The sequence below is a fragment of the Globicephala melas genome, chromosome 18 (assembly GCF_963455315.2).
Source record: "Globicephala melas chromosome 18, mGloMel1.2, whole genome shotgun sequence".
Classification (NCBI taxonomy): Eukaryota; Metazoa; Chordata; class Mammalia; order Artiodactyla; family Delphinidae; genus Globicephala; species Globicephala melas.
In genome coordinates this window covers 78,019,885-78,044,567 of record NC_083331.1, presented here as the reverse complement: position 1 = coordinate 78,044,567, position 24,683 = coordinate 78,019,885, and the positions used below count along the sequence as shown (strand labels likewise).

Here is a 24,683-nt window from a genome sequence, read left to right as displayed (position 1 = left end):
GCAGAAAAGTCCAATCATAATTCGTATTATGAAGATACACTTTATCTACAGAAATAAAAGTTAAAAACAGTAGCATACAAAATAAATTCTGCAGAAATTTAAGATTCGGTTTAATTCACAATTTAATTTTTCAAAGCAGGTTAATAAATAATTATCAATTAAACATTACTGTTTGGAGGCTGATTTATTATCTTAAACGCACCTACTATATTCAATAATTTAAAAATAAATTCCAGTATTTACGATGACAACACCTAGAGATAACATTCGTGTTAAATACATTTTTGAAGATTCTCTTTTATTACATTACATAACGAACGGACATTTTAAACAGCAATGCAGACACACATTATAACTTTAAGTCAGAGACAATACACGCATATTAAAATTCTGTATATTTCGATAAGGTAAAAAATAAAGCTATATAAACTGATCTTTAGATTTTTTTCTGCAAAAGTAGAATCACACTTTAATAATACTCTGACACAGCTTCATTAAAGCTTTGTTTATAGACGAATCAGAATGATTCCCAGCCCCATTCACCTGCCCTCTAACTAGAAAAAAAAAAAAGAAAAAAGAATGCGTTTGCCTGCTGACATTTTTCCTGTTTTTAAAGTTACAAATGGGAAACTTCCAAAAGAAAGTGCATAGCAAGCTGTTACACTGAGTCGTCAAATAAATACCATTAATTTTAAGATAAAGCAGAAGTGGTTGTATTACGTCATTAACAGTGCAAAACAGATGAACTCAGTGGTTTTAAAGAAAGAGGCCGGAAACTTCCCTTAGGTTTTGCCCTGAACTTCTGGTTGACGCCCATGAACTTAGGAATAGTTACACAGCATGTGCGAGGCAGTTCTCTAGTTAAAGCTGCAAAGTCTCACCAGGCCGAACTATGCTTCTATAAACCTGCTACTGCAGAAGGCGGCGCTCCTGGGCTCCTCCCGTGGCCCGGCACTGCCACCAGTGGGTCTCACGGGGCCACGGCCCCCCCCGGGGAAGGGGGTGCGGGTCATTTGGTCTGCGTTCACCCCATGGAATCAAGGGCACAGGAATGGGCTGATTTGGGTTCTAACAGGAGTTGCCAAGAGAGGGTCTTTACTCCCAGCTCCGGACACAGGGACGCTGCAGCTGGGAGGGTCCGAGGGCGGCTGGCAGCCACCTGTCCTGAGGGTGGGGCTCAGAGGCCCCCGCAGGGTCCCCGTAGGACGTGGGATGTGTGCGGCCTCGGGTGGCCGGGAGCTGAAAGCAGGACCACGGAGGTGGCCGGAGCAACACGGCCTACAGACAGCTTGCTTTGGGGGATGGCGTGTGGGTCAGGAACCAGACATCTGGACCAGCGGGGGAAATGTTAATAAGTGATGAACGTGCAGCTGTAAGATTTTCAAAACTAAGTTACTTGCTTTAAGGTTAGTGTAAGGCAAGTACGTGCTGCCCACCGTCAGGTGGGAATCTCATTGTCTCGTCCGAAATGTCACTTCGGTGGGCTCTTCTGTCCCTCCTTTGACTTTTCTTTTGATCTCATGCCCCTCGCCTATTTCAAATTGTCAGGCACAGTCACTTAATAATTTCCCAAACAATTTTAAGAAGACTTTTTGGAGCATGGAAAGGTCAGTAACTTTCATAAGGAGACTTGACTTATCCGAGGTAAATGGTAACCATCTCAATACAGGCAAAAAGAGGACACAGAACCGTCAAGAAGCTATTTTAAGGCTGAAGGATAGAAATTAAAAACCAAATAAAAAGCAGATGAAATGGCAATGAACTGTGAAGAAAGGGCATAGCAAATTATCATACTCTAAATGTGCCTTTTAGCTACTGACTACCGCCAGAAACACCAAAAATAAACAGGTGTAGAGAAGAAAACCAAATCTGAAAATTCACATTCGTCAGATATTGAGACATTCAGCCAAAATGTTCATCAGAATTCAAATATAAAGTGGCCAAAATGCCATCAACGTAAAAAATAAAAGCTTTAAAAACATACTTTAAAAATTAGATATGATACATTAACAAACAAAACAGCTATGAAAATACTTCAGTGCAAAGGGAATTTTAAGATTTCTAAAAAAATACATTACAAACAATTTGTTAACTAAACGTACAGAGAATCTGTCCCCCACGTGTATTACATTTATACCCATTTTAGGTTCTTAAAAACGACTGTAAAAATGCACACACCATTGTTTGCAGGGTCTAGTGTGGACCACACGCTGGACGTGGAGTGTGAGTGACGGGGGCGGGGCGGAGGCTGGAGGACCCTCAGACGGACACGCCCTCCCATCCCCGTCTCACTGGAGGCCCCACGCCCATCATCCTAGTCTTTGGTATGTTTATACTTCACCTGCTTCACCCCGACTACCTGTGTATGCTTGTTCTTGCTGTTAACTCATCCCCTCGTTCAAACAAATAGTTTATAGGTGAACATTATACAATCAAACTGAAATTTGAACTTCCCGAAACCCCTAACGTCGAGCGTCTTGGAAGTAGACTCAGTGTTCACTCCCCAACCGACATCCCTAAATCCCACCCATGCATCCAGCGGGGGCAACGTTTAGCTTTTGGGTGACCCTTTCCTAAAAAGCCATTGGTTTTACCCTCTGAATCTCAAACTGAAATGTCTTCTTTACGGACTATTAAGGCTATGTCGAACGGGTTATTTCCAGAAATAAGATACTGGTACAGGAAAGTCACAGGGAGTTTACAGCACAGCTGCCTTCTGACGGTTCACCCCCACAAGGAGACACGGATAGGACCCCCGGCAGAGCAGGGTTAGGTCAGAGTCAGCGCGGTGGCGGCGAGGGCTGCGATATTGCTTTTCAGGTCGCCCCGGCCACCCTGTCAGACCTGTGGGCCTGACACAGATCTGGGGGACAACACCGCCGGGAGACCGACCACTCTTAATGGGGGCCTAAGCACCACATCAGAGGCCGGCCTCCGGCACCCAGACCCCACCGTTCCCCTCAACCCCCGAAACGGGCATTTCGCAGCAAGGGCGCCCCGGTGAGCCGCATCCTCGGGAGCGGGAAGATGAACTGCCCGGAACCTGTGCCGGAAGCTTTACTGGATAGGTTCCCCTCTTCGCGTAGGCAGCTGGGGGGAGGCAGGAGGCGGTGCCGAAGCACACAGGCCCCAGCCCCGCGGAGGAAGGGGCGTGGGACCAGACACGTCCGCGGTCAGCCTCACTACCGCAGGTCCCGGTGCCAGCAGCGGACGGACAGGAGGGAGGGAGGGGTGCCGGTCCTGAGGTGTCCCTGGGCTGGTTCCGAAAGCAGAGGTTTTGGGGCCCGGGAGGAGGGGCCAGACCCGACCCCGCCTGCAAGGCTCAGCTGCGCTTCCCAGGAGGTCGAGGTGCGGCCTCACCCGGGGGGGGGGGCCGCGATCCCCCCAGATCCTGCTCCCACAGGGTGCACCGAGGGCTCGCGTGCGTCCTGCCTGGTCGCCGCCCGGAGACGCCTGTCCTGCCCCCTTCACCGTGCGGCTCTTAGAGGCTGGACCCGTGATCCGTGCATCCGGTCTCCCCTCGGGCCACAGGAGTGGGGTCTGTAGCCGGGTGGGGACGCGGGGAGTGGGAGAGGCTGAGCTGGAGGGGGCCTGGCGCCCCCGCCCTCCCAGGGCGCTGCCCAGGGCTGGGGTCTACAGAGAGGCAAGGGGGTGACTCCCGAGAGGTGGTCGTGACACCAAGCACGCGGTCTGTCGGGAACAGAAAGGACAGAGTCAGTGCCGGGACCCCCGCGAGAATCCCATCGAGCACCCGTCGTCTGACCCGACGCCCCGACATGGCCACCGCCCTCGCTGCCCCGGCCTGGGCTCCCCTGAACACAGCTGGACCAGACACGGAGGAGGCACGTGGACCATCCCGGCTGCGATCGTGTCCCCTTCTCGGGCCCACCGTCCCGCAGAAGACACGCGTGAAAACACGAAGCCCCTCCCTGGGCCCGGACTGGCTGCGGTTCCTCTAATGGGGATGCTGACCTCGCCCTACCCAGCGCCCCCAGAGGCACCTCCCCTCCCCGGCCCACGCGTGTGTTCGGATCGAACGGGCAGGGAGGGGAGGGGCAGCCGGGCGGGAGACGCCTGCTCTGGACACTGAAGGCGCTGCTGGACACCTGCCCCGGCCAAGGCTCGGGCCGCTCACTCCAGACCCCCTTTTTTACTTCGAAAGGTGGTCTTTCCTGATGGACCTTTCAGGTGAAGCCATTCCCACCACCACGGATGAGAATGAATGAACTGTGCTCTGGACGCCGAACACCGGACACGTGTGGGGCGATGTCCACCCGGCGTGTGCGCTGCACAGGTGTGCAGGCGTGTGCGTGTGTGTGCACGGCACGCAGCCCATGCGGCCGGCCTCTTGGGCAGGCCACTTACCTGGGATGGAACCCACGTGTGTAAAGGCCTTTCTTTGTGACCACGAACCTAACAGACACAGCACAGCACGCAAAACTTTGGAGGAAAACCGCTCACAGCAAGAGCACAGCACACCGGGCTGCCCGCGGGCGGCCGTTACCTATCCACCAGCTACTCGCGCCGCGGCCGCGGCTCGGGGTCCATCAGGAGAGGCCGGTCAGGGCTCGGCGCGGCGTCGGCCGGGGCTCGGCGGCTCGAGCTCCTCTGCAAGGCGAGGACAGACACTGAGCCCGCGGAGGGGAGGCCGGGCCACCGGGGAGGCTGCTGCCCAGACTGGGGCGTTGGCTAACGGCCTTGCCCGCTCCCCGAGACCACCCCGGCACGGCTGGGCTCCCCAAGCGGGCACCCGGCCCCAAGGGAGGAGCTCTGTGCCTGTCCCTCTAGCCCGCTCTGTGTGCCTGCCTGTCCCTCTGTCCCTCTCTGTGTGCCTGTCCCTCTGTCCTCTGTCCACCTGCCTGTCACTCTCTGTGTGCCTGCCGGACCCCGTCCCTCGGCCCCGTCTCTGGTCAAACAGAGGAGTCCCGGACTGAGACCAGAATGTGGGAGGTGCAAGGAGTCACAGGGCCACAGGTCAGTGGGGCCGGGCATCTGAACACTGAGATTTTCTAGTCAAACTGTATGAGTCTCTCAGTAACAAGGAAGAAGAGAATTGTAGGAGTTGAAGGATCACAAGCGTGAGCTGCAGAACGTTCTCCGGCGAGGAGGGGGTGAAGCAGACAAGCGCTGGGGGGGCTGCTCTTCGCAGGGGCGGAAACGCACACGACTGTATGTGCAAATGGATGTAGAAACCAGAAATGCACACGTATATGTAACTGACCTATGTGTGTACACACACGGTGCCTGCCATGGTTTTTGCTTTAATAGGACAGGTGAAAAGAAAAAGCCATCCATCTCAAATGCAGTACGTCCCACAAAACGGCTAGTCAAGTGTTTGTTCCTCCCAAGTTTTGCAGAAATTGGACGGTTCTCCAGCAACAACACGTTGACCCTGTGTGTGCCCGGAGTGCAGGCTCCAGGCACCCTGGGGTCACGGCCTCGGCTACGGACACACAGAGCTCAGGGCCCTTCTCCCAGCGGCCAGAGTGTGGCGTCTGCAAATCAACTCTAAATGAACCCCATCAACAGTCAGAGGAATTTAGTTTTAGCCTGGAGTTGGCATGATTCAACCAATCTCATAAGCACCTCCTGTGACTTATTAAAATGTTCCTAAGAATTTCATCCTGAATGTTTTCAAGCGTGTGAACAGCAAGATGAAATGATGTAACTTATTCTAACAAATTCTGAGGGCATCAGATTAAAAAAATTTCGATCGCCAATAATTACTTGAACTTAAAAAATGTACCATCCTGCTAGTTAAAAAGCAGTGCTAAAGCTGTGTGGCATATGAACAGTTATTAAAGAGGAAAAAGCCTTTTTGTTTTTTTTTGCTTTAGGCATTTTCCCATTAAGCAGGCTGCCTCAGTGAAGCAGTAACACCAAACACAGACCTTCAGAGTGTGCCTGGCTCGGAGCACACAGAAACGAGGCACCAGGCACACAAACGACTGAAAACAGATAACGCCGTGTCCCCGAAGCCTTGCCTCCGGAAGAAACGCCTTCGACCCTGGGCGGCGGCCACAGAACGCCGCGTGAATGGCTCTATGTGCCCGAGAGAGAGGCGCTACGGCCCTTTAAGGCAAGGTCAGCGCCTTTTTCTAAAAATGATCAGACTTTTTAAAAAAGTTTTTTGGTAAAAATGTTGACCCCAGACACGTCTGTCCTGGCTTTCTCTGCAGCCCAGTGCCAAGGCCTGAGGCTGGTCTCTCCGGAGGCCCTCAGTCCCGCCTGCAGAGCGGGCTCTGACGCTCCCCAGGCACGCGTGCAGGCACCGGTCAGTGGCGTGGACGGCAGGAGCCCGGCACCCTGCGTCCCCGACGCCAGCGGCCCGGTGCTGCCTGGGGCGGGCCTGCGAGCGCGGCTCCGAGCTTAACCGTCAACCCTGTGCGGTCCTGCGACTGAGTCCCAAGCATGCAAAAAGACAGAAAAGCGTCACCTTGTTCCGTTAGAAAGTCAGACTGCTGGAAGTCTGAGAAAGCATAAAGACGGTGGGCTGCTCGACAGAAAGGCACTGGTTCCTAGTCTGCCGGTCCCAGAGGCCAGAGGTCAGAGGTCAGGAGGCCATGCACATCGATAAACAAGGTGGTTATTTGGGCAAAGAGGCCGGAAGACGAAAGGAACGAAGAAGGGAAGAGACAAGAAAAGGCGGTGAGTCCGGTGAGACGAGCGGCAGCCTCCGGACGTCCCTGCAGCCACTGGAAACCAGGCCACACCGGCCCCCGCGGCCCAGCCCAGCCCAGGCGGGCGGGATCCCTCCCCTCGCACTCCCGCCTGTGTCCCGCCCGGGAACAGCCCCGGACGACTGTGCAACTCGTAATGAAGTTGTCAGACGTGGACCTGCACTAACCCCTCCTGCGTTCGTCTGGGCACCGACTTTGCAAACCCAGCAGAATCCCCAGGGCTGGGGCACTGCGCTCAGCATTTTAAACCAGCACCAGGAACCTGAAGGCTTTGCCCCCGACCCGTCACCTGCTGGGAGGGGAGCGGGGACTTGTGGGGGCAAGTCCACCTGCTTTCCACCCCAAAGCCGGCCAACAGCACTTGGGACTGAGACCACGGGGCCCCTGAGCTTCCCAGTGACTCAGCCCCAGGACGTGCCACTCACCCTCTCCTGTTGTCACCCTCCCTCCGGTCCCTCCCCACCTGCATGCCCCGCCCCCTTCACCTGCACAAGCACCTTGCTACAGGTGAGACAAGCGTCCTGCAGCAACGGGCCCTGCTGTGGCCTCTGCCCTCTCACTAGCATCCTTCCTCCTCCTCCTGAGGCCTGCACCTCCAAGGGCAAGTCACAGGGGTGAGAGGGTAGCGGGGGGTCACAGGGGTAAGGGGACGGGGGACACCCCCTCCCCAGGAACCCCGGGGAGGGCCAGAGCACTCTTGGGAAGCTCTGAGTACCACTTGTGTCTGATGCCAGTCCCGGCATACTTCATATCTCTCATCTTTCCTGGATCCGGAATTCAGCTTGTTGGCTTCCATTTGGGAGGGTGGAAAACAACAGCCCTAACTACTCATAACCAGAATTTTCCAAAATAAATGCTAAAGTTTGAGCCAAATTCACCATCCCTAAAAGTAATGCCATTTTACCTTCAAGGTAATGATTAGTTGAAAAAACTTTTAAAAATGTACAAAAAACAATTTGCCTTTTGTATTGGCTTCATCTTTTTCTCTTAATCTTTTTCTTAGTTCAGGGACTAGCCGCTCAAGTCTAACCACTGGTCATCTAGGTTCAGGCGTAAACCCACGTGTCATCGTGGAACTCGTTAGTAACGGCGGACTGACCGCATTTCCAAACCCAAACCTTTCCCGCTCCCCTTTCTAAGGGCTGCCCCACGGCGCCCGGGGCGGTACCTGGACTCTCTCGGTGGCGCTGGGCCACAGCTGCCTGCACAGCACTTTCTTGAGGACGTCGGGAAGGAGGCTGACGGCGACGAGCAGGACGATGGCCAGCCAGGCGGGGCCGCTGGACAGCATGTGTATGAACACATAGTACATCCTTTGATAACTGAGGAACGGCCTGCAGCGTCGAGGGAAAGGAGAAACGTAACACGATGGCAGGAGAAACACCGAAATCCTGGTCTGTTTTCTCTACTTGCACGAAGAGCCCATGTGTTCTGGAAGTTTTCACTTTTGTCACGACAGTCACTGGACAAGCCACCTAGCCTGCCTGCGGGGACTAACCCCATTAACACTGGGCTGTGGCCTCTCCCTGTAACGCTGCGTGTTAACCCACGGGAAAAGGAGAGGAATTCTATGAAGTCATCCCAACGGGGAAAACAAGTCCCCGAAGTTCAGTTTCAGAACAGCGGGAAAGATTTTAAAAGATGAAGTAGGTCATATTTTTTGTACCTTAGAATCATATCTGCGCAATAGCTATTAATGTGGAGAAGATATGCAAGCATGCATATCTTCATGCATTCATATCTGCACGCGTCAGCAGAACGATTAAATACTTAAAAATTTATGCCATAGGGGCTTCCCTGGTGGCACAGTGGTTGAGAGTCCGCCTGCCGATGCAGGGGACACGGGTTCGTGCCCCGGTCCGGGAAGATCCCATGTGCTGCGGAGTGGCTGGGCCCGTGAGCCGTGGCCACTGGGCCTGCGCGTCCGGAGCCTGTGCTCCGCAAGGGGAGGGGCCACAGCAGTGAGAGGCCCGCGTACCACAAAAAAAAAAAAAAAAAAAAATTATGCCATAATATATTTTTTTAATTTCCATAAAAATACAGAGAATGAAATGACTCTCCTGCCAGGTGACTCACAAAAGCCTCTGGAAAGGGGCAGTGATGATGCTAAACACAACCGCTTCTTGGCTCCGAAGCCCCAAGGCCCAGGAGCCGGCCTGGGAGTTCTCAGGCGAGGCTCCCATTTGCACAGCCACTCTGGAGAGCTCGCTAGAACCGCAGGGATCTGTGGCCTGGGGCAGGGCTGCTGGAAACCCACCAAAAGCTGGTCTGGTCTTCCTGGATTTCCTGGTCTCCAAGAATGTGCAATGCATGGATCTGGCCACTGGGGGTCAGCAACAGAGCGGGTCATTGGGTGGATGTCAGCTCAGCAACCTCCACGTGGGGACCTGATGGACCGGGAAGCCTCTCCCCCATTTCGGGGGCCGCCTGCCCCTCCCGGGAGCCGAGGTCAGCACTGGGGACGCCAGGTGGAGGGGACACTGCTTCTGGCCTCCCGTTCGGCCAGGCTGTGGTCCCGGGCCTCACTCGCCTCCCCCCAGTCCCAGCCCTGCTCAGGAAATTCTCCATCTTATGGGGGAGGTGGAAACATAAACGGGAGAATTACAGGTAAATCCAGCATGCGCTGTGACAGGGGAAGGAACAGCTGCTCGGGGGACCAGGTGGAAATGCCCGCCTGGGAGGTGACTCGAGGGAAGAGTGGATGAGGTTGATGGGCCGCCGGGTTTCGAAAGATGAACAGGCGCTCCCCAGGCAGGCTAGTGAGAAAGGACGTCTGGGCGGACGGAACAGCGCCGGCAAAGGCAGCCACTTGCTGCCCCCGTCAGGACGACCGCTGTACTGCAACGGTCTCTAGACCGGCTGCCTTGTCTGGGTTCCACTCCCAAGTTCACTTCCAACACAGCAGCCACGGTGACCTTCCTAAGAGTGCAGTCGGACTCTGACGCTCCTCTGCTTAAAGTCCCCGATGGAGGCAGGCTGGACCTTCCTTCCCCTGCCGGGCCCCGCCCCAAGGTGTTTGCACGTGGGGCTCCCTTCCTTAGGAAGGGCTCTGGCTGGGGTCCGACTGCCTCGGCCAGCTCCCCGGGCGCACCCACCACGGTGCTGACAGTGCTTCCCTCCCCGGTTTCCGTTTAAATAACAGCTTTTCTGGAGACGCCTTCCCCCAGCCTTTGATCTGAACTAGGTCCCTTGCTGTAGCGTCAGGTCTGCTCCTCCTGTCACGTGTATGATGCAGCGTGTCTCCCCCACTGAGAACCTGGCGGAAAGGAGCAGGGACCACACCCGCCTCGTCCCCTGCGGGCCCCCCCCCCCGGCCCTGGTGCCATGCCCCTCCTGCACACAGTTGTCAGCCCTCGAGGAAAGACACTGCGGGGCCAGTAACGTAATGATGATTCTAGAATTACCAACTCCATACCAGGTAACTCCTCCCCAGAGGAGGGAAAAGACGACGTAGAACAGCAGTGACCCCCAGATCACAAAGTGGTTTATCCAAGTCCAGTAGTGTGTGTCCAGCGCCAGCTGAAAGAGGGAAAAGGTGATTGATGGTGGTGTTACCTGGGCAGGGCCCTGGGAGCCCTGACAGCTGGGGAAGGAAGCGGGAAGAGAATGGAAACAGCCTTAATTTTAGCTCAAATGCCTACATCAACCTGTTTGGGAAAAACACACTTTAGGTTCCAATGGAGAGAAAGGGTTCCCCACGGCCTCCGAGTCTCAACATTGCCAGTAAGCCTGCCCGGATCCCAGGGAGATGCTCCCACAGGGCGACGCGGGCGGCGGCTCGAGGCGCTGGTCATAGCTCCACCCGGGACGTTGCTCTGGGTTTTCCAAGACCCGGGCTGGTAGGATTTGGGACCTTCATAATGAGATTCCAGGAAGAATCCGACCTGACTCGAAAAAGAGCTAAATTTTCCACGGTACGTTAATTTGTTCCAATTAAGATGGATTTTGCTTCTACTAGGGGTGGGGCAGATGGCCATTTAAAAGAAGTCTAATATCCATCCCTTCCCACAGAATAGGCTCCTTCCCTCCACCACCTTCTGTGCAATTCTGACCTTTGCCCCTTGGGGCCGGGGCCGAGTTGGTGGCGGGGAGAAGACCCCGGCAGGGTTAGCGTCAGGGTCACGACTCACTAGGAGGGCTGACTGTGCCCGGAGGAAGCACGTCAGGTCAGGGGATGTACCTTCAGGGTGACCGTAAACACCATCACCGTGAAAACCAGCGTCCCGAAGGTCCAGTTCCCAAATACCTGTGGAGACAAGAGTCCACGTCGTCTCCCACTAATACGGATTCTCCTCCTTCGCACTTCGCACGAGGGGCAGAGAGCACCTCCCACGGCCCCGCCTGACACTTCCAGCCCCAGACACGCGGAGACCCTGCGATGTCGCCAAAACGTGAGAGGGAGGCCGGCCGAGCCCGGCTCGCTAGGCCTCAGATCCCGCAGCATCGCTGGGGCGGGTGGTGGTTCCCGCTGGGCGCCCCGTCCTTCCTGCACAGCCACCCCCGGTGTTGCCCTCTCGCTGCTCCCGCAAACGGCGGCCCTGCTTACAAACCAGAGCAGGACACGCCTGCGAGCTAGAGTCACGGTCCGCAGGGGCCGACCCCGCTCCCCCCGCTCGCTAGAGTCACGGTCCGCAGGGGCCGACCCCGCTCTCCCGCTCGTGTTTCACGCGGACGACAGGACACGTCTGCGAGCTAGAGTCACGGTCCGCAGGGGCCGACCCCGCTCTCCCGCTCGTTAGAGTCACGGTCCGCAGGGGCCGACCCCGCTCCCCCCGCTCGTTAGAGTCACGGTCCGCAGGGGCCGACCCCGCTCCCCCCGCTCGTTAGAGTCACGGTCCGCAGGGGCCGACCCCGCTCCCCCCGCTCGTTAGAGTCACGGTCCGCAGGGGCCGACCCCGCTCTCCTGCTCGTTAGAGTCACGGTCCGCAGGGGCCGACCCCGCTCCCCACGCTCGTGTTTCACGCGGACGACAGGACACGTCTGCGAGCTAGAGTCACGGTCCGCAGGGGCCGACCCCGCTCTCCCCGCTCGTGTTTCATGCGGACGAGACCTTTACCCGGCGGCCCAGCCCACGCTCGGTAGAGCGCGTGTCTAGTCTCTTTTCAGCTCAAACACCTTTCGGCTCGGAAGGCAAACCACGGCTGCCATCGTCCTGGGAGCGGTGAGAGCGACAGCCTTGTCCCCTGCGGGCGGCATCACCAGGATGCGGCCCCGTGGGAGCCATGGAAACGGAGGAGGGGAGACACGACAGAGCTGCACAAGGGCCCGGGGCAGGTCCGCGGCCAGGACCTCGGACACGCAGCAGCCCCCGGACGAGGCCCCGGCGGGATGTGGGCTCGGCCAGCGGGGAGCACACACGTCCGACCAGGGGACAACACGTTTCTCACCCACAGACACAGACACAAGCAAAAGGCAACACCAGCCACTTCAGAGTCTTCCTCCCGGGGACAAACCAGCCTCTTGTTGTTACTTTACAAGAGTTATTTTCTTTGAGATTTCTACACCGCCTAAGAGCCGACCCATTTCTGGTTTGTCGGATTCTGCGAGCTGGGCCTCAGAAAACGCTCCTAGTTCTTCTTTAAGAGAAAACAAAGCATTACCAGCCGGAATAAAAACTGCTTTCCCGTGTGGTTAGTTTTCAACCAAAGGAACATCCCTACACGCGACTCACTTCAGGCGAGCATGTGGGCTGCAGGCCTTGCGAGGTGTTTACCGAGGCAAGAACCTACCTGCAGAATTCTAGGAGAAAAACCAAAGTGCCAGGACTTCTGCAGGGAACAGACTTAAGGACCCTCGTCACTTCATTCTTCGCTTCATCAGCGTGATCAAAACTGGGCTCAGATCCATAGCCACGGTGGCCGTCCCTGGAGGTGATTCTGTCCCTGAGGTGGGGGACACCTGCAGTGTCTGGGGACATTTCGGGGGAGGGGGCTACTGGCATCCAGGAGGCAGAGGCCAGGGGTCTGCTAACTGCACCGGGGCAGCCCTACAACCAAGAACTCCTGGCCTCACTGGCAACAGTGCCCAGGCTGGGAAACCCTCAAAAACAGGGCTCTCTCTTCAATGCTTCACGTCGGGGGCAGGAAATTTTCCCTCTGAGGTGGGCTGCAGCTCGGCAGTGGCCAGCAGGTGCAGGAGGACGCAGCGCCCGCTTCCTTTTCATTGGAAGCTACCGTTTTTAGCCAAAAGCAAGAGGTGAAGGCGCAGGGAGGGGGCGGCTCTGAACCCCGCGGGCACCATCAGCTCAGCTGCACGGGCAGAAGCCCTCACAGCCTTTGTGTTTGCCGCCCCTGCCTGGGAGGGATTCAGAGATCCTTTACAAAACTGTTAGGCAGCAGCAAATGTGGCTGTGGAGCACCAGTGGCAGAGCGACAGGGCAGCTCCAGCAGCATCGCAATCGGGGACAACATTTAAATCACTCAAACGGCTTCTCATCTCTTCCCGAGAGGGGTAGGACGGTGCTTCCCAAGGCGCTGCCGAGATTCCTAGGATCCGGTAGATTCTGGTGGATCTGGGATCCACGCCCAGCCCAGCAAAACACAGGGTGTGCTGTTTACAGGCGAACAGCAGTAAAGCACAAGTGCCTTGAATCAGATTCAGGCCTTTGGGTTGGAACCTGGGCAAGGCTGCACACCTGGCCACCTTCACCTGTGCCCTCCGCCAGCTATCGCAGCTCACTGGGAGGTGATCACGGTAACACCTCCGTAAGCGCCTCTGGGGCTCCTTAGTTAAGGGAGCCCTCAGGTCGAGCTGATAGTCAACGCATTATTGAATTCATTACCCATCATTTCTATGGACTTTGGGGGTGATTCACTGGGGCTCCAATCCCCTTTCTCAAAGGGGTGTCCTGAGGGACGGCCTTTCTCCCGAGTGATATCAGTTCCCCAGCCCCCAGGAAGCCCCGGGGCTGATTTCCTAAAGCAACACGCGTCTCCGCGGAGAACGTCGTGAACTTCTGGGCCTCGCTCAGAGGAGAGGATTCAGTAGGAGGTCTCCCACCTCCCCCGCAACCAGGTCCAAGTTTAATTCCTTCTCCCACTCCGCCCTCTCTCCTCTTCCTCAGGACTATCTTGTAGGAAATCTTACTGCTCACAGAAGCTCTAAAGCCTAGAGCAGTTTAATTTTTGTGTGTAAAAATATCCCACGACAAACATGTCTTATGTTTTCTCAAGATCGCGGCCACATCTACTACATTCGCTTCACGTGCTGACTGGGAACCTCTGCTGAGCGCTGGTGTTCTTGTCCTCAGCCCGCTGAGGACAGCTCACGTTCCCGCGCTCTAGATGTTTACTGGCTTCTATTACAACGCGCCCCAAACTTTCAAGCGTGCACCTAGGAATATCCCGCAGTTCAACAATAAAATAATCATTGTCTTATATTCTCACTTGAGAAATAATACAGCTCTTGATGTCTGTGCAGAAAACGCTCCACAAGTGAATTTCTCTTTTTCGAAAGTTATCAATGATTCAGTTGTTCTCAACGGATCCACGAACACGCCTACAGAATGATTTAGGGGTCACCTCCCGACCATCACTAGCACAGGGCAGCTAAAATGTCCCACCGAGAAGACACGCCCGTCCTCCTTGGAAGAGGACAGAGATGACCGCTATCCTCACCAAGCCACCTGCTGCCCAAGGCCAAGGACGCCAGCAGCCCCTGAGGCCGCCCTGGGCTTACAGCTCTGTTTGCTGCTTTGTCTGAATTGCTACAGAACCAGCCTACGATATCATTTTTGGTTTTGTAAGGGATGCAACCCCCTTACCTGACAAACAAACAAGAATTTAAGACTCAGTGATCCAGAGCGAGAAGGCTCTGTGCGGAGGCCCCGAGGTACCGCAGGGGTCTAGAGTCAGACCATCGACGGAGCGCGCTCGCCACGCGTGGCCCTGGGGCTCCTGTCCTCCTGGTGATAAAGGTCTACCCTGGGTCCCCGCAGGTGTCCCTCCGCTTAGCGCTGGCCTTGCTCTCACGCCTCTACGTCTGCAGGTTGTTTATCGTCCCCCGGGCGCCAGTGACCCAAGGCACAGCTGTGGACAAACGCCCAGGTCCAGCACCTCGCTTGGTACGACTGTCGCGCACGCTGCTTCCTGACATCACCGTGCATCTCAGGAGCTTTTCATGCGACAGGATGTGCGTGGCCTGTGCTGACTCTGTTCCCACGGGGGCCTCAGAGCTCCTGGCCCGTGAGCACAGGGCCCCAGCCAACAGGCGTTCTTTCTACCTCGCTCTCCCTTCCTGTCATCGTTCCAGATTCTAACCAACGCTTTTGTCCCATAACAGTTGAGCAAAGGCACAGAGGTGGCAGGTGGGGGAGGGATGGTACGGGAAAGACCCCTTCTAGACGCTGGGATCCGGGTTCCATGGTGGCTCAGGGCGCCCTCAGGAGCGAGTAGCAGAGAAACAGGAAACGGCAGAAGCCCTTGGCTCACGGGAAGGGCCTCAAGGCACCCGGGCCTGCAGCTCTGACCACAGCAGCGGCAGGAGGAGATGCGGCCCAGCCTCGTGCCGGGAAGGCCCCCCAGGCCTGCATCCGGGGCCCCTCGGGCGACCAGCACCTGTGTCCAGGGTGCATGTCCCCTCCCTGCTCACACCCGCCCTCTTGTGGGCTTGCAGAGCAGGGCCAACCATGTCACCACGTGATGTGAGCGTCAAGCAATGCAGCAGCTGCATGGTCTAAAACACTACCCTAGGTCTGAGCTCTAATTCCCTGACCTCGTACAGTACTCATCTGTCAACTTCCATTTGCTCGGCTCTAACACCGTGAAACTGTCCGACTGAAGGAGCGACTGGTGAGCGAGGGTGACGCCTGCAGAAGCGACTCACTGCCTGGATCCTGGGACCATGGATGCCGGGACACAAAGTCTGAGCTCTTTAAGGTACACGTGAGGTGCTCACTTAAAACTGGGCCCGCAAGGGACTCTCACTAAAGATGCATCAGAGCAAACGCTAAGACAGCTCGACTCAACCACCGGTACATGACGGCCTCGTGGCACCCGGGAGCTATTCTACCACAACTAAGACAAAGTGTAAATCCTTGAAAAATGGGAAGATTTTAGAAAAGTGCAAAAAGACTTTGAAAAATCCTCAAGATCAATTTAGGAAAAATTGGTTTCAGTTATAATGAGAGATGACAGCACCTTGCAGTCACAAGAAAAAAGAAACAGACAAACCGATGGGCAAACACACAGCAAGACTCTGAACTTCAGGCCAGCCACGCGGAGGGACAAACGGGCACAGAGGTGTCCCATCAGACAGGACGTGCAGTAAACCTCTGTTCACAAGCTCCCCTTCTCTACGTGGACCCTGGGGCATCAGGTCAGAAGCAGGGCGCCGGGCCCCGGGCCTCTCGTATTCTCCAGGCGGGGCTGGAGGTCGGCCACGGTCAAAGCAGCATCCCCTCCAGCCTCACATGCTCGTGTGTCTTCCTACTTACTTAGGTCAAGGGAGGTCCAAACAGATCAAGTCCACTTAGAAACACCACTGACCCCGCTGGTGGTCCCCAACATGGAAATACAGGGAGTAACCTCAGCAACAGGGACCCAAGTGGACGCACAGGTTTCTGGGACGACCCCAGTCCTACAGACGTGGGGCAGCAACTAACAGCATTTCTACCGACAAGCACACAAAGGGAGTCACGTTGGAAAATATTTTCAAGAAATATTTTATTTATAACGCACTCCAAAAACACAAAGGACGCACCCACAGATTTCTTACCATGTGTGTGTTGGTGGTCACTATCTGAGAGTGGGAAGGAAGCCATGGCAGAAAGAAAAAAGCAAGATACGAATAAAACAACCCCTAGAAATTATGCAGAAAACCAGAGCGCTGAACGCCTACCAGGCAAGTGTAAATCTACTTGTTGCGAAGTAAACAGATACTTAAGGATGTGAACAAACACTAAAATGGGTTAAATCCTAAATTATTTCCCATATTTAATAAGCCACGTCTCAACGATCAAATCGAACCACTAGGTATATAGCTAACGGTGAGTAAGCTACAGAACTAAAGCCTGGAACCCCTCAGGAAGGGTGTCCCTACAGTCGGCAGAACTCTGCCATCACGTCCCTTCCATCCAGCTGGGGGGCAGACACCCAGACACGGTCCCCGCGGGCTGTGCTGAGACTGCGCTGACCCGGGATCGTGCTGGATTCAAGCTCTATCCCCAAAGAACCCCGGAGCCACGCTGACACGACCCAGTTCCGTACTAACCTGTCCGTTGCTGGTCACGGTTGTGTTTTCAAACATGAAGTAAGCACCGAAGAAAAACACCAGAGCATCGAACACGCCTAAGAACGTCCAGTAAATGAACACGCGCCAGCGGAGGAGAGCGTTCTTGGCGATGTCTCTGGGGGAGGCAAAGGGTGGGAACCTGTGAGCGCGTCCAGGCGCACGCGCCCACTCAGCCCCCACCGTGTCCACCGGCCCTGCGGCCGCCGTCCCCGTCCGGGGGCCCCTGACTCGCGGAGAGCCCCGAGGTGGCAGAGCTGCAGGGACAAGCAGGGACAGGAGAAGGAGGGCCCTCGGAGGGGGCGGGGCCCCTACCGACACCCACTTAGCCAAGCCCCGAAAAGCGGGTCCTGGAGAAGCCCGGCCGCGAGCACGGGGCTCCTGGTCTCCCGCCTGGGGTCACCCCACACAGCCTGTCCACGTCGCGGCCAGACCCCCACCTCCACCCGCCGACTGGCCGGCACACGCTCTGAATGCACGGAGCCCGTGGGATGCCAGGTGGGCCTCACGACTGGCCACGCCCCCGAGCCACACTGGATGCTCTGCGGCTCCTCCGGCCACACCACCTGTCACTTCACCCAACACCACACCCGGTCCCAGAAAGGCCCTGGGACAGCTTGTAGCACAAAGCTGTAGTAACCGAAACCATCACGGTCGAAGCACAGCGAGAAGGGAGCAAACATGCTGAGGTGTGAGGGGCGACGTCCCCAGCTGATACAGTGGGAAGGACCCACAGACATGAAGTGAGCTTCCTGGGAGCAAAAGCAAAATGCTCTCCAGACTTTGCATTTGACTACATATGGATATTCCTGAACAATCTCTGTTTGAATATTTTATTTCTCAAAAATGGACTGTGATATGACTAGAGGAAGAAAGATGCCAGCGCTCACACCTCTGCGTCCGAAAGGAAGGACACAGGACACAGGGACACGCTGGCATCCGAATGCCAGGGCCGCGGGCTTCCCGGACCAGGCTATGCATTTCACGACAGGGCTTCCGACACCTGTCAGTCTAGTTCAGTAAGACAGAGAAGCTGCCGGGTTCCCTCCGGTGTGTGTCTAAAATGGTGTGGGTTCCCTATTTTCTTAGACTTACTCCTGTACCATTAAATGCACGTGACAAACTCACAGCTTGCTTTTTTTTTTTTTATCACCTACAGGGATTATTTTGGACCCCAACACTTCAAGACCCCATTTAACGGCTAATGATTCTGATGTAGGCTGTGGGGCTGGTGAGGTGTCTTGACTGTGTGGGCACAGGACTCACACACGTGAAAAGCCTGCACAGAATGTAGTGCACACACACGTGAGCACACGTGTGCACACGAGCAAGGACCAGTAGGACGGCTGGGCGTGTCGCGTCGGTGCCCTGCTTGTGACCTTGTCCTGCGGTCCTGCAGGACGGTCTGTCAGATGCTACCACTGGGGAAACTGCATAAAACCTCACAGAATCTCTCTCCTATTTCTTACAACCACATGTGCATCTAAAATGTTCTGAGAATAACACGTTTAATTTACAAAGCCACAATAAACAGTGACACATTGAATCGGCCAAAGATCCTGGGGTGCAGTTCTGAAATAGCAGAAAAACCATTTCCTTGTTATTAAAAATACTTTTTAGCAGAAAAGAGCACCCTGAGATCAGATACGTTAACTTTTCTCTTTTCTCACTGAATGGAACCTATTTGGACCTGCGAGGATCATTTAGGCCATAAATCCGCTGGGGTCACAAGGGGATAGAAACTCTCACCCCAAGTTCTTTCATAACCATCGAAAATCACGTTAAATACAAACTGGCTTAACGTGTACATTTCAAACGCCACATAAGTCCTCTGTCTGAATTTGGAGTATATTCACTTAAATCACATGGCTTCCTGCTTGAAGAATCTCCTGTGGAAGCGAGCGTGTCAGCTGACGCGGAATCGTCTGGCTTTTAAGTACTTCAACCAAGTATTATCCGGATTCGCGGCAGGGCTGCCCGGTCCTTCTCCTTGCCTACAGCGGCTGCCTGCTTGAGGTACCTGTAGAGGGCAGGGTCCCTCTTGAGCGTGTCCATGGCGACGTGCTGCTCCGTCAGGCTGTGCAGCAGGATGGGGAGGGAGGTGAAGCTGATGTTGTAGAGAGTCAGGTAGGCAGTGTCGTACAGGGTCTGCGGGACCGAAAAGCCACGTGAAAACAGCACCCGGGCGTCTCGACAAGACTTTCGGATGATTCGTTTCAATATGCATGTGTAGTTTTCATTTACAAAGGGCCACAGGCACGAGCATTCTAAAATGCACACAGAGCCATTTTTCTACAGATACAGAAGGACAAGGACATTTTTCAAAGTGTCAGGATGTCGACTAGTCTGGATTAAAATCACAGCGGACCCACCCGGTCCTGCCATTCCAAACCTGCAACAAGAGAAAGTTGCACGAAAGTTTGCAATTCTGATCGCCACCTCCAAGCTTAGATTTTCCCCGGTCCTGGCTGCTTTAGATGAAAGAAGATCAGCGACGGAACGGGGGGGTCATCTGGCCTGCATGCCCTGCCGTCCACCCTCCGCCCACCACAGACACACGTGGGGAAGAGGGTTAAGGCTCAGGTGAGCTCGACCTCAGGCAGCAGGACTCACCTGTTGTGAAAACCCACAGAAGAACTGGTATAAAAACTGAGGGAAAATGAAGCAGACATTCTGAAAGAGAAGTCACACGCATGTTAATCAAGGGCACATTGTAAGACACGTCACTTTTCTATCCCGTCACAGAGCTTGGCCACGTGACACACTCTACCTGGGCAAAGTGCCCCACATTCTCCAGCAAGACGGGCAATGGCTCTAAAACTCCTTGCTCATCTCAGGGCCTCCCACAGTGCACACGGGACCATTCTGGTCACCCTGAGATCAGACAGACTCAAGGGAAACTTGTAGCAGAGAAATGAGGCGGCAACGTCGGTGTCAGGGCAGACAGGAAAGAATGCAACCGCATTAAAGAAGAAGAAACTACTTCAAGGAACTATAAAAGAATGCCCCTTCCTCAAGCGTTTTACAGCCCGTATCTCACTGGTTCCACATTCAGTTTTGAGACTGCGAAGAGAGCTGGGCGTTTGCTCCCGTGGTCCTACGATTACCCTCTCCTTTCTGACAGTCACTTCTATCCATGGACAAATCACCCCTGTAGCCTCGGGCCATCATGACAGACGAGCCATCGCTCACACGCTTTGAGACGGTGAGAGGGGAAAGGAAAGCCTTCCTACCTTATAAAAGAAGTACTGCACAAGCTCAGATATTCGAATATAGTAAAAGTGCCCATGAACAAGTAGCATCTTCTTCAAATGCTTAAATTTCGGTATCGCATAGTCGCTGTTCCTTGCAGCCTGGCGACCTTCTTTCCCAATGATGCCTACGAGAAGGGAGCAAACGCGCTGAGGAAAGCCTTTCTCAACACCACGCAGGTGGACACGGACACAGGCAAAATGGGGTGGGCTGAACCGTGACTGTTGGATTTCTAGTCACGAACGCTCTGTGTCACAGACAGTGTCCTGAACGTGTGTCTACATTCTATGGCCCTGCCTTGGCTGTGTCCTTTGTCGTCCAGCTGCGTGATAAACCCGGGTTACCAAGAGGCGCAGGGAGGCAGAACCGAGGGGCTTACCTATGCCCACGTGGGCCTCTAGGATCATGCTGACGTCATTTGCGCCGTCACCAATCGCTAAAGTGATAGGGTGCTCTTTTGAAAATTTGATTAATTTAACAATCTGGAAAAGAAACAAGTGCAGATTTTACCGTCTTTTATTTTTGCAGAGGTCATTCACTGACTAGGCAGAAACGACAACGATGTCAAGTTAGTCAAGGAAAAATGAAACAACTCTGTACTTAAAGTGAATTATTGATCATATGCAGTCTATTTTATCCACTTAGGATAAAACCTTTTTGACGTCGAAAGCGAAGCACACTTCAGCAAAAGCAGCTGAGAAATGACTGTAGTAAGATGAGCTGAGCAGGCTGGTGGGCAGACAGGACGGAGAGTGAAATCCAGGAAGTCATTTGCAGGGGCGGCTCAACTCCTTATGCAAACGTGGGGGAAACAGATTTAAATATACGGGGTGGGGGGAGTGTGAATGCTGCATTCCGTTAGAAGATGCTGCTCTTCCAAGCTATCTGGTTTCAAGCATCTATTTTTTAAAATAAGCTGCTCATTTACTTTTCAAATTTGTCATGTGTGCAAAACCAAATCTGACAACTCAATGCAATGAATAATTTCCAAATTTTTAGTCTGTTTCTTGACAGTCTTTTTTCCTATTTATGTGCCAAGTATAAGGTTCCATGATGGAAAAGATGAGGGAAAAATGTGTGGATTGCCTTCTTGTTTCAAGACTGAGACACTAATCGGCATCAAAGTTTGCAAAAGTCACTTAAGAACCTAAAAGAAATACCAAGTATCATGTGAAGACCAAACGACATCCTTAGCTCTGTTCTGGACGTCACTGTACAAGGTTTACGCAGAGTCACACATTTAAGAGGGAAGCTGGGAATGAAACCATTTTTATCCCAAATAGAACGTACGTGAACGCCTGAGTCTGCTTCTCTTCACTGAGAATCACCCCAGGGCGATGCTTTATGTGTTTTATGCTTAGTGACACTGTCACGTGGCACGTCAGTGTAGCACGCATGCAAGGACGCGAAAAATGACCCCTTTGCACGTGGTGTTCAGTATTTTACCTTAAGCACTAGGTCAGTCTGAGAAGCTGACAGTTTCCTTCATGAGCAACTCAAGAGAAACTGATCTCCCTTATCTAAAATGTGGTTTACAGAATTGGGACCGTTTTAGGTTTACCAACACCAGAAAGGCACACATGCTCACGTTCGTATCCCATATGCTTTAAAAAATATTTAAAAACACACAACAGGGGGCTTCCCTGGTGGTGCAGTGGTTAAGAATCCGCCTGCCAATGCAGGGGACACGGGTTCGAGCCCTGGTCCAGGAAGATCCCACGCGCCGCAGAGCAACTAAGCCCGTGCGCCACAACTACTGAGCCCACGTGCCACAACTACTGAGCCTGTGCTCTAGAGCCACAACTACTGAAGTCCACACGCCTAGAGCTTGTGCTCCGCAACGAGAAGCCACTGCGATGAGAAGCCCGCGCACTGCAACGAAGAGTAGCCCCCGCTCACCGCAACTAGAGAAAGCCCACGTGCAGCAACGAAGACCCAACGCAGCCAAAAAAAAAAAAAAAAAATGAAGAAAAAAACACGTCAGGTGGTGTCTCCACAAGAGTGTGGTGCAATGGGCAGAACGTGAGTTCAGAGTCCGACAGAGTGGAAGCCGATTCGGACCGCCACTTTCCAGATCATCCCGCCAGGCAGGTTCTCCCGATTTTGTGTCTTAGGTACTTCATTCCTAAAATTAGCACAGCCTCCCTCGCCTCAAGGGTTACCGTGAGGGTCGGTGGGTTCGCACCTGCCTCAGCAATCGGCACACAGTAGGTGCTCGACGGCAGCTGCCTCCCCCCGGGCTTCCGTACAGACGGCTCTACCTCCTTGATACAGTTCTGTTTACGTGAGAGATGGGACGAGCATCTCCCTTGGTCTCTGCACCCGGAAGGGCCATCCATCTGATTCCATCAATGCTTACTAACCACAGCGAGCAAAGTTAAGTCTCATGTTTCAATTTCTATCATTTTTGCTTCCATTTTTAAAAGGAGGTGCTTTGCTGGATTTAAAAATAAAACCCAGAGGCTGTAAGGGCTCATGAATGGCTCTCACTACGTAACCCCTTCCCCCGGGGATCCCTAGCTGGTTCCTGGTGGGCGGCGGACCTGGGCCTTCTGCAGGGGCGCCATCCGGCAGCAGAGCACGGCGCTGCAGTTCCGGCAGATGTCCAGGAAGAGCTCTCGGTAGTGGCTGGAGCTCCCGTCCTCACACGGCTTCATTATCAAGGACAGCGCGGCACCATCAATAATTAAACCGTAGTCCTGCATATCGGCCGAGAGTCTGTTAGATCATACAAACCAGAGAAATTACTCAGTAACTAAATCCAGAGATTTGAGAAGACTACGTACTTTTTGGGGATATCTATAGATGCTACACAGTCAGGATCAAGGATTAAGAAACTGGGTTTTCTTGTTTTGTCAATAATAACACAGCCTCTAGATTAGTGGCTGTAAGGCCTTTGATTACATTTTAAAATTGTGTGTGAATTAAACTTTCTCATTTCACTGAGGCAAAACAAACAACGGTCGCAACTGTGGACTCCTGGGCGTGTTCCGGTACTTCCTGACAACAGAAGGAGAGCGTTTATCCCGCTATCGAAGAGATCGGCCTTCATTCCCGAACTGCCTGGCCACCTCAGCCAACCACAGGCTTTATTGTTACAACTAATACCTCCGTGCTACTCTGCCCGGGTGACCTGACTTGGAAAGAACATGGTCGTAATTTCTCTTTGCTGGGTTTCAAAATTACAAGGAATATCTCTAATCCCCAAAAGGAATTCTGCAGACAGGGCAAAGGGAAATATCGCTGTACTATTTATAAATGAATAATTTTAGATCCACATATGATTAGAGAGCTGCCTTTGCTTTATCTAAATTAATGAGAATTGGAAACGACTCAAATGAAATCTAACCTTAGATCATGCGTCTAATACCAGCAAGGAGAGCGTTGATAAAATGTGGATAAACTGGCGAATATTCTTGGAAAAACCAACTGTCGGGCATACACTGTTCTGTCTTAATCGACAAACGACCACGCATTATTCACGTCTCCCTCCTGCTCTGGCGGGAGCCCTGAGGAATCCACGATGCAGCCCGCAAGTGTCGTAGAAGCAGATGGGAATCACCCCAGGCACGATAGTTTGTAAATCCATGAATGAAGTCTCTTTGCACCCTCAGCCAGCAGTCTGCAAGTGAGCGCGCACACACACGCGCGCGCACACACACACACACACACACACACCCCCCGCTCTGATGCAAAAAGGCATATATGTCACAGTTGCTAGAGAGAAATAGCTCTGGTCATGGTCCCGACCACGGGATGCTGTTAGAGGCCAGAGGACAGGACCACGTCCGCACAAAGGGAGCTGAGGCCACGGCCCTGCCCCCGGAGCTTGCCCAGTCCGTCTGCAAACGTCCCGCCTACCCTGAGAAGCTGTCCCGGGTCAGGCTGGCGCTGCAGTGCAGGACGGTCTTGCTCAGCTCGCAGAGCACGTCGTGCAGGCTCTGCTCCTCCAGCCTCTTGGTGGTCACCTCGAGCAGCTGCGTGTTCCTGCGGAAGAGCCTGCAGGCGTAGCAGGCGGCGGCTGCCGTCTCCATCTTGTCACCCGTGAGCACCCACACTTTGATGCCCGCCTTCTGCAGGGCCTCGATGGTGTCGGCCGCCTTCTCCTGCAGCCTGGGGGGCGGGGGGCGGGGGACAACACACACACGTCAGCGTGGACACAGCAAACCAAGTGCAGAATTCCGAGAACTTGTGATCTACTGAACTGTTTCAGTTTTGTGCCCCCAAATTAAAAAGCACCGCGGTGCTGGCTCGTGATCTCCCGTGAAGGACCCGAGGCTGGTTCCAGCTGTGTATTAACCTTTTACAACAGAACACTTCCTAACACGAGAAAGTCCACAGGGATAAAATACTAAGAAACAAAGCGGCATCTTGTACGAGTAACAGTGGCCGAGCACACAGTTTTCTGCCTGGTGGGACTTGCTACTCAGAGAGGACTTTACGCTATTATAAGACGGCCCGTCATAACCACCAACCAAAAGAGTCTTAACCAGGGAAAAACGGGACCTGGAAAAGAGGTGGTGC

At 54.0% G+C, this 24,683-nt stretch overlaps 1 protein-coding gene across 8 annotated transcripts in view; it reads right to left on the bottom strand.

The window, feature by feature from the left end:
• Nucleotides 1–558: 558 nt before the first annotated feature.
• ATP11A (ATPase phospholipid transporting 11A) overlaps nt 559–24,683 on the bottom strand; it is a 115,279-nt gene continuing 91,154 nt past the window's right edge. For 2 of the 8 annotated variants that reach the window (XM_030856707.2, XM_060287741.1), the window contains exons 19-29: nt 24,021–24,272; nt 22,703–22,877; nt 20,539–20,641; nt 20,141–20,286; nt 19,521–19,580; nt 18,928–19,055; nt 16,890–17,025; nt 10,861–10,926; nt 10,096–10,199; nt 7,849–8,014; nt 559–4,608 (exon numbers count right to left, since the gene is read on the bottom strand). In XM_030856707.2, coding sequence (XP_030712567.1) covers nt 4,516–4,608; nt 7,849–8,014; nt 10,096–10,199; nt 10,861–10,926; nt 16,890–17,025; nt 18,928–19,055; nt 19,521–19,580; nt 20,141–20,286; nt 20,539–20,641; nt 22,703–22,877; nt 24,021–24,272 — 1,429 coding nt within the window. In that variant the 3' untranslated portion in view covers nt 559–4,515. The other 6 variants (XM_060287740.1, XM_060287739.1, XM_070044114.1 and 3 more) reach the window with 6 other exon arrangements.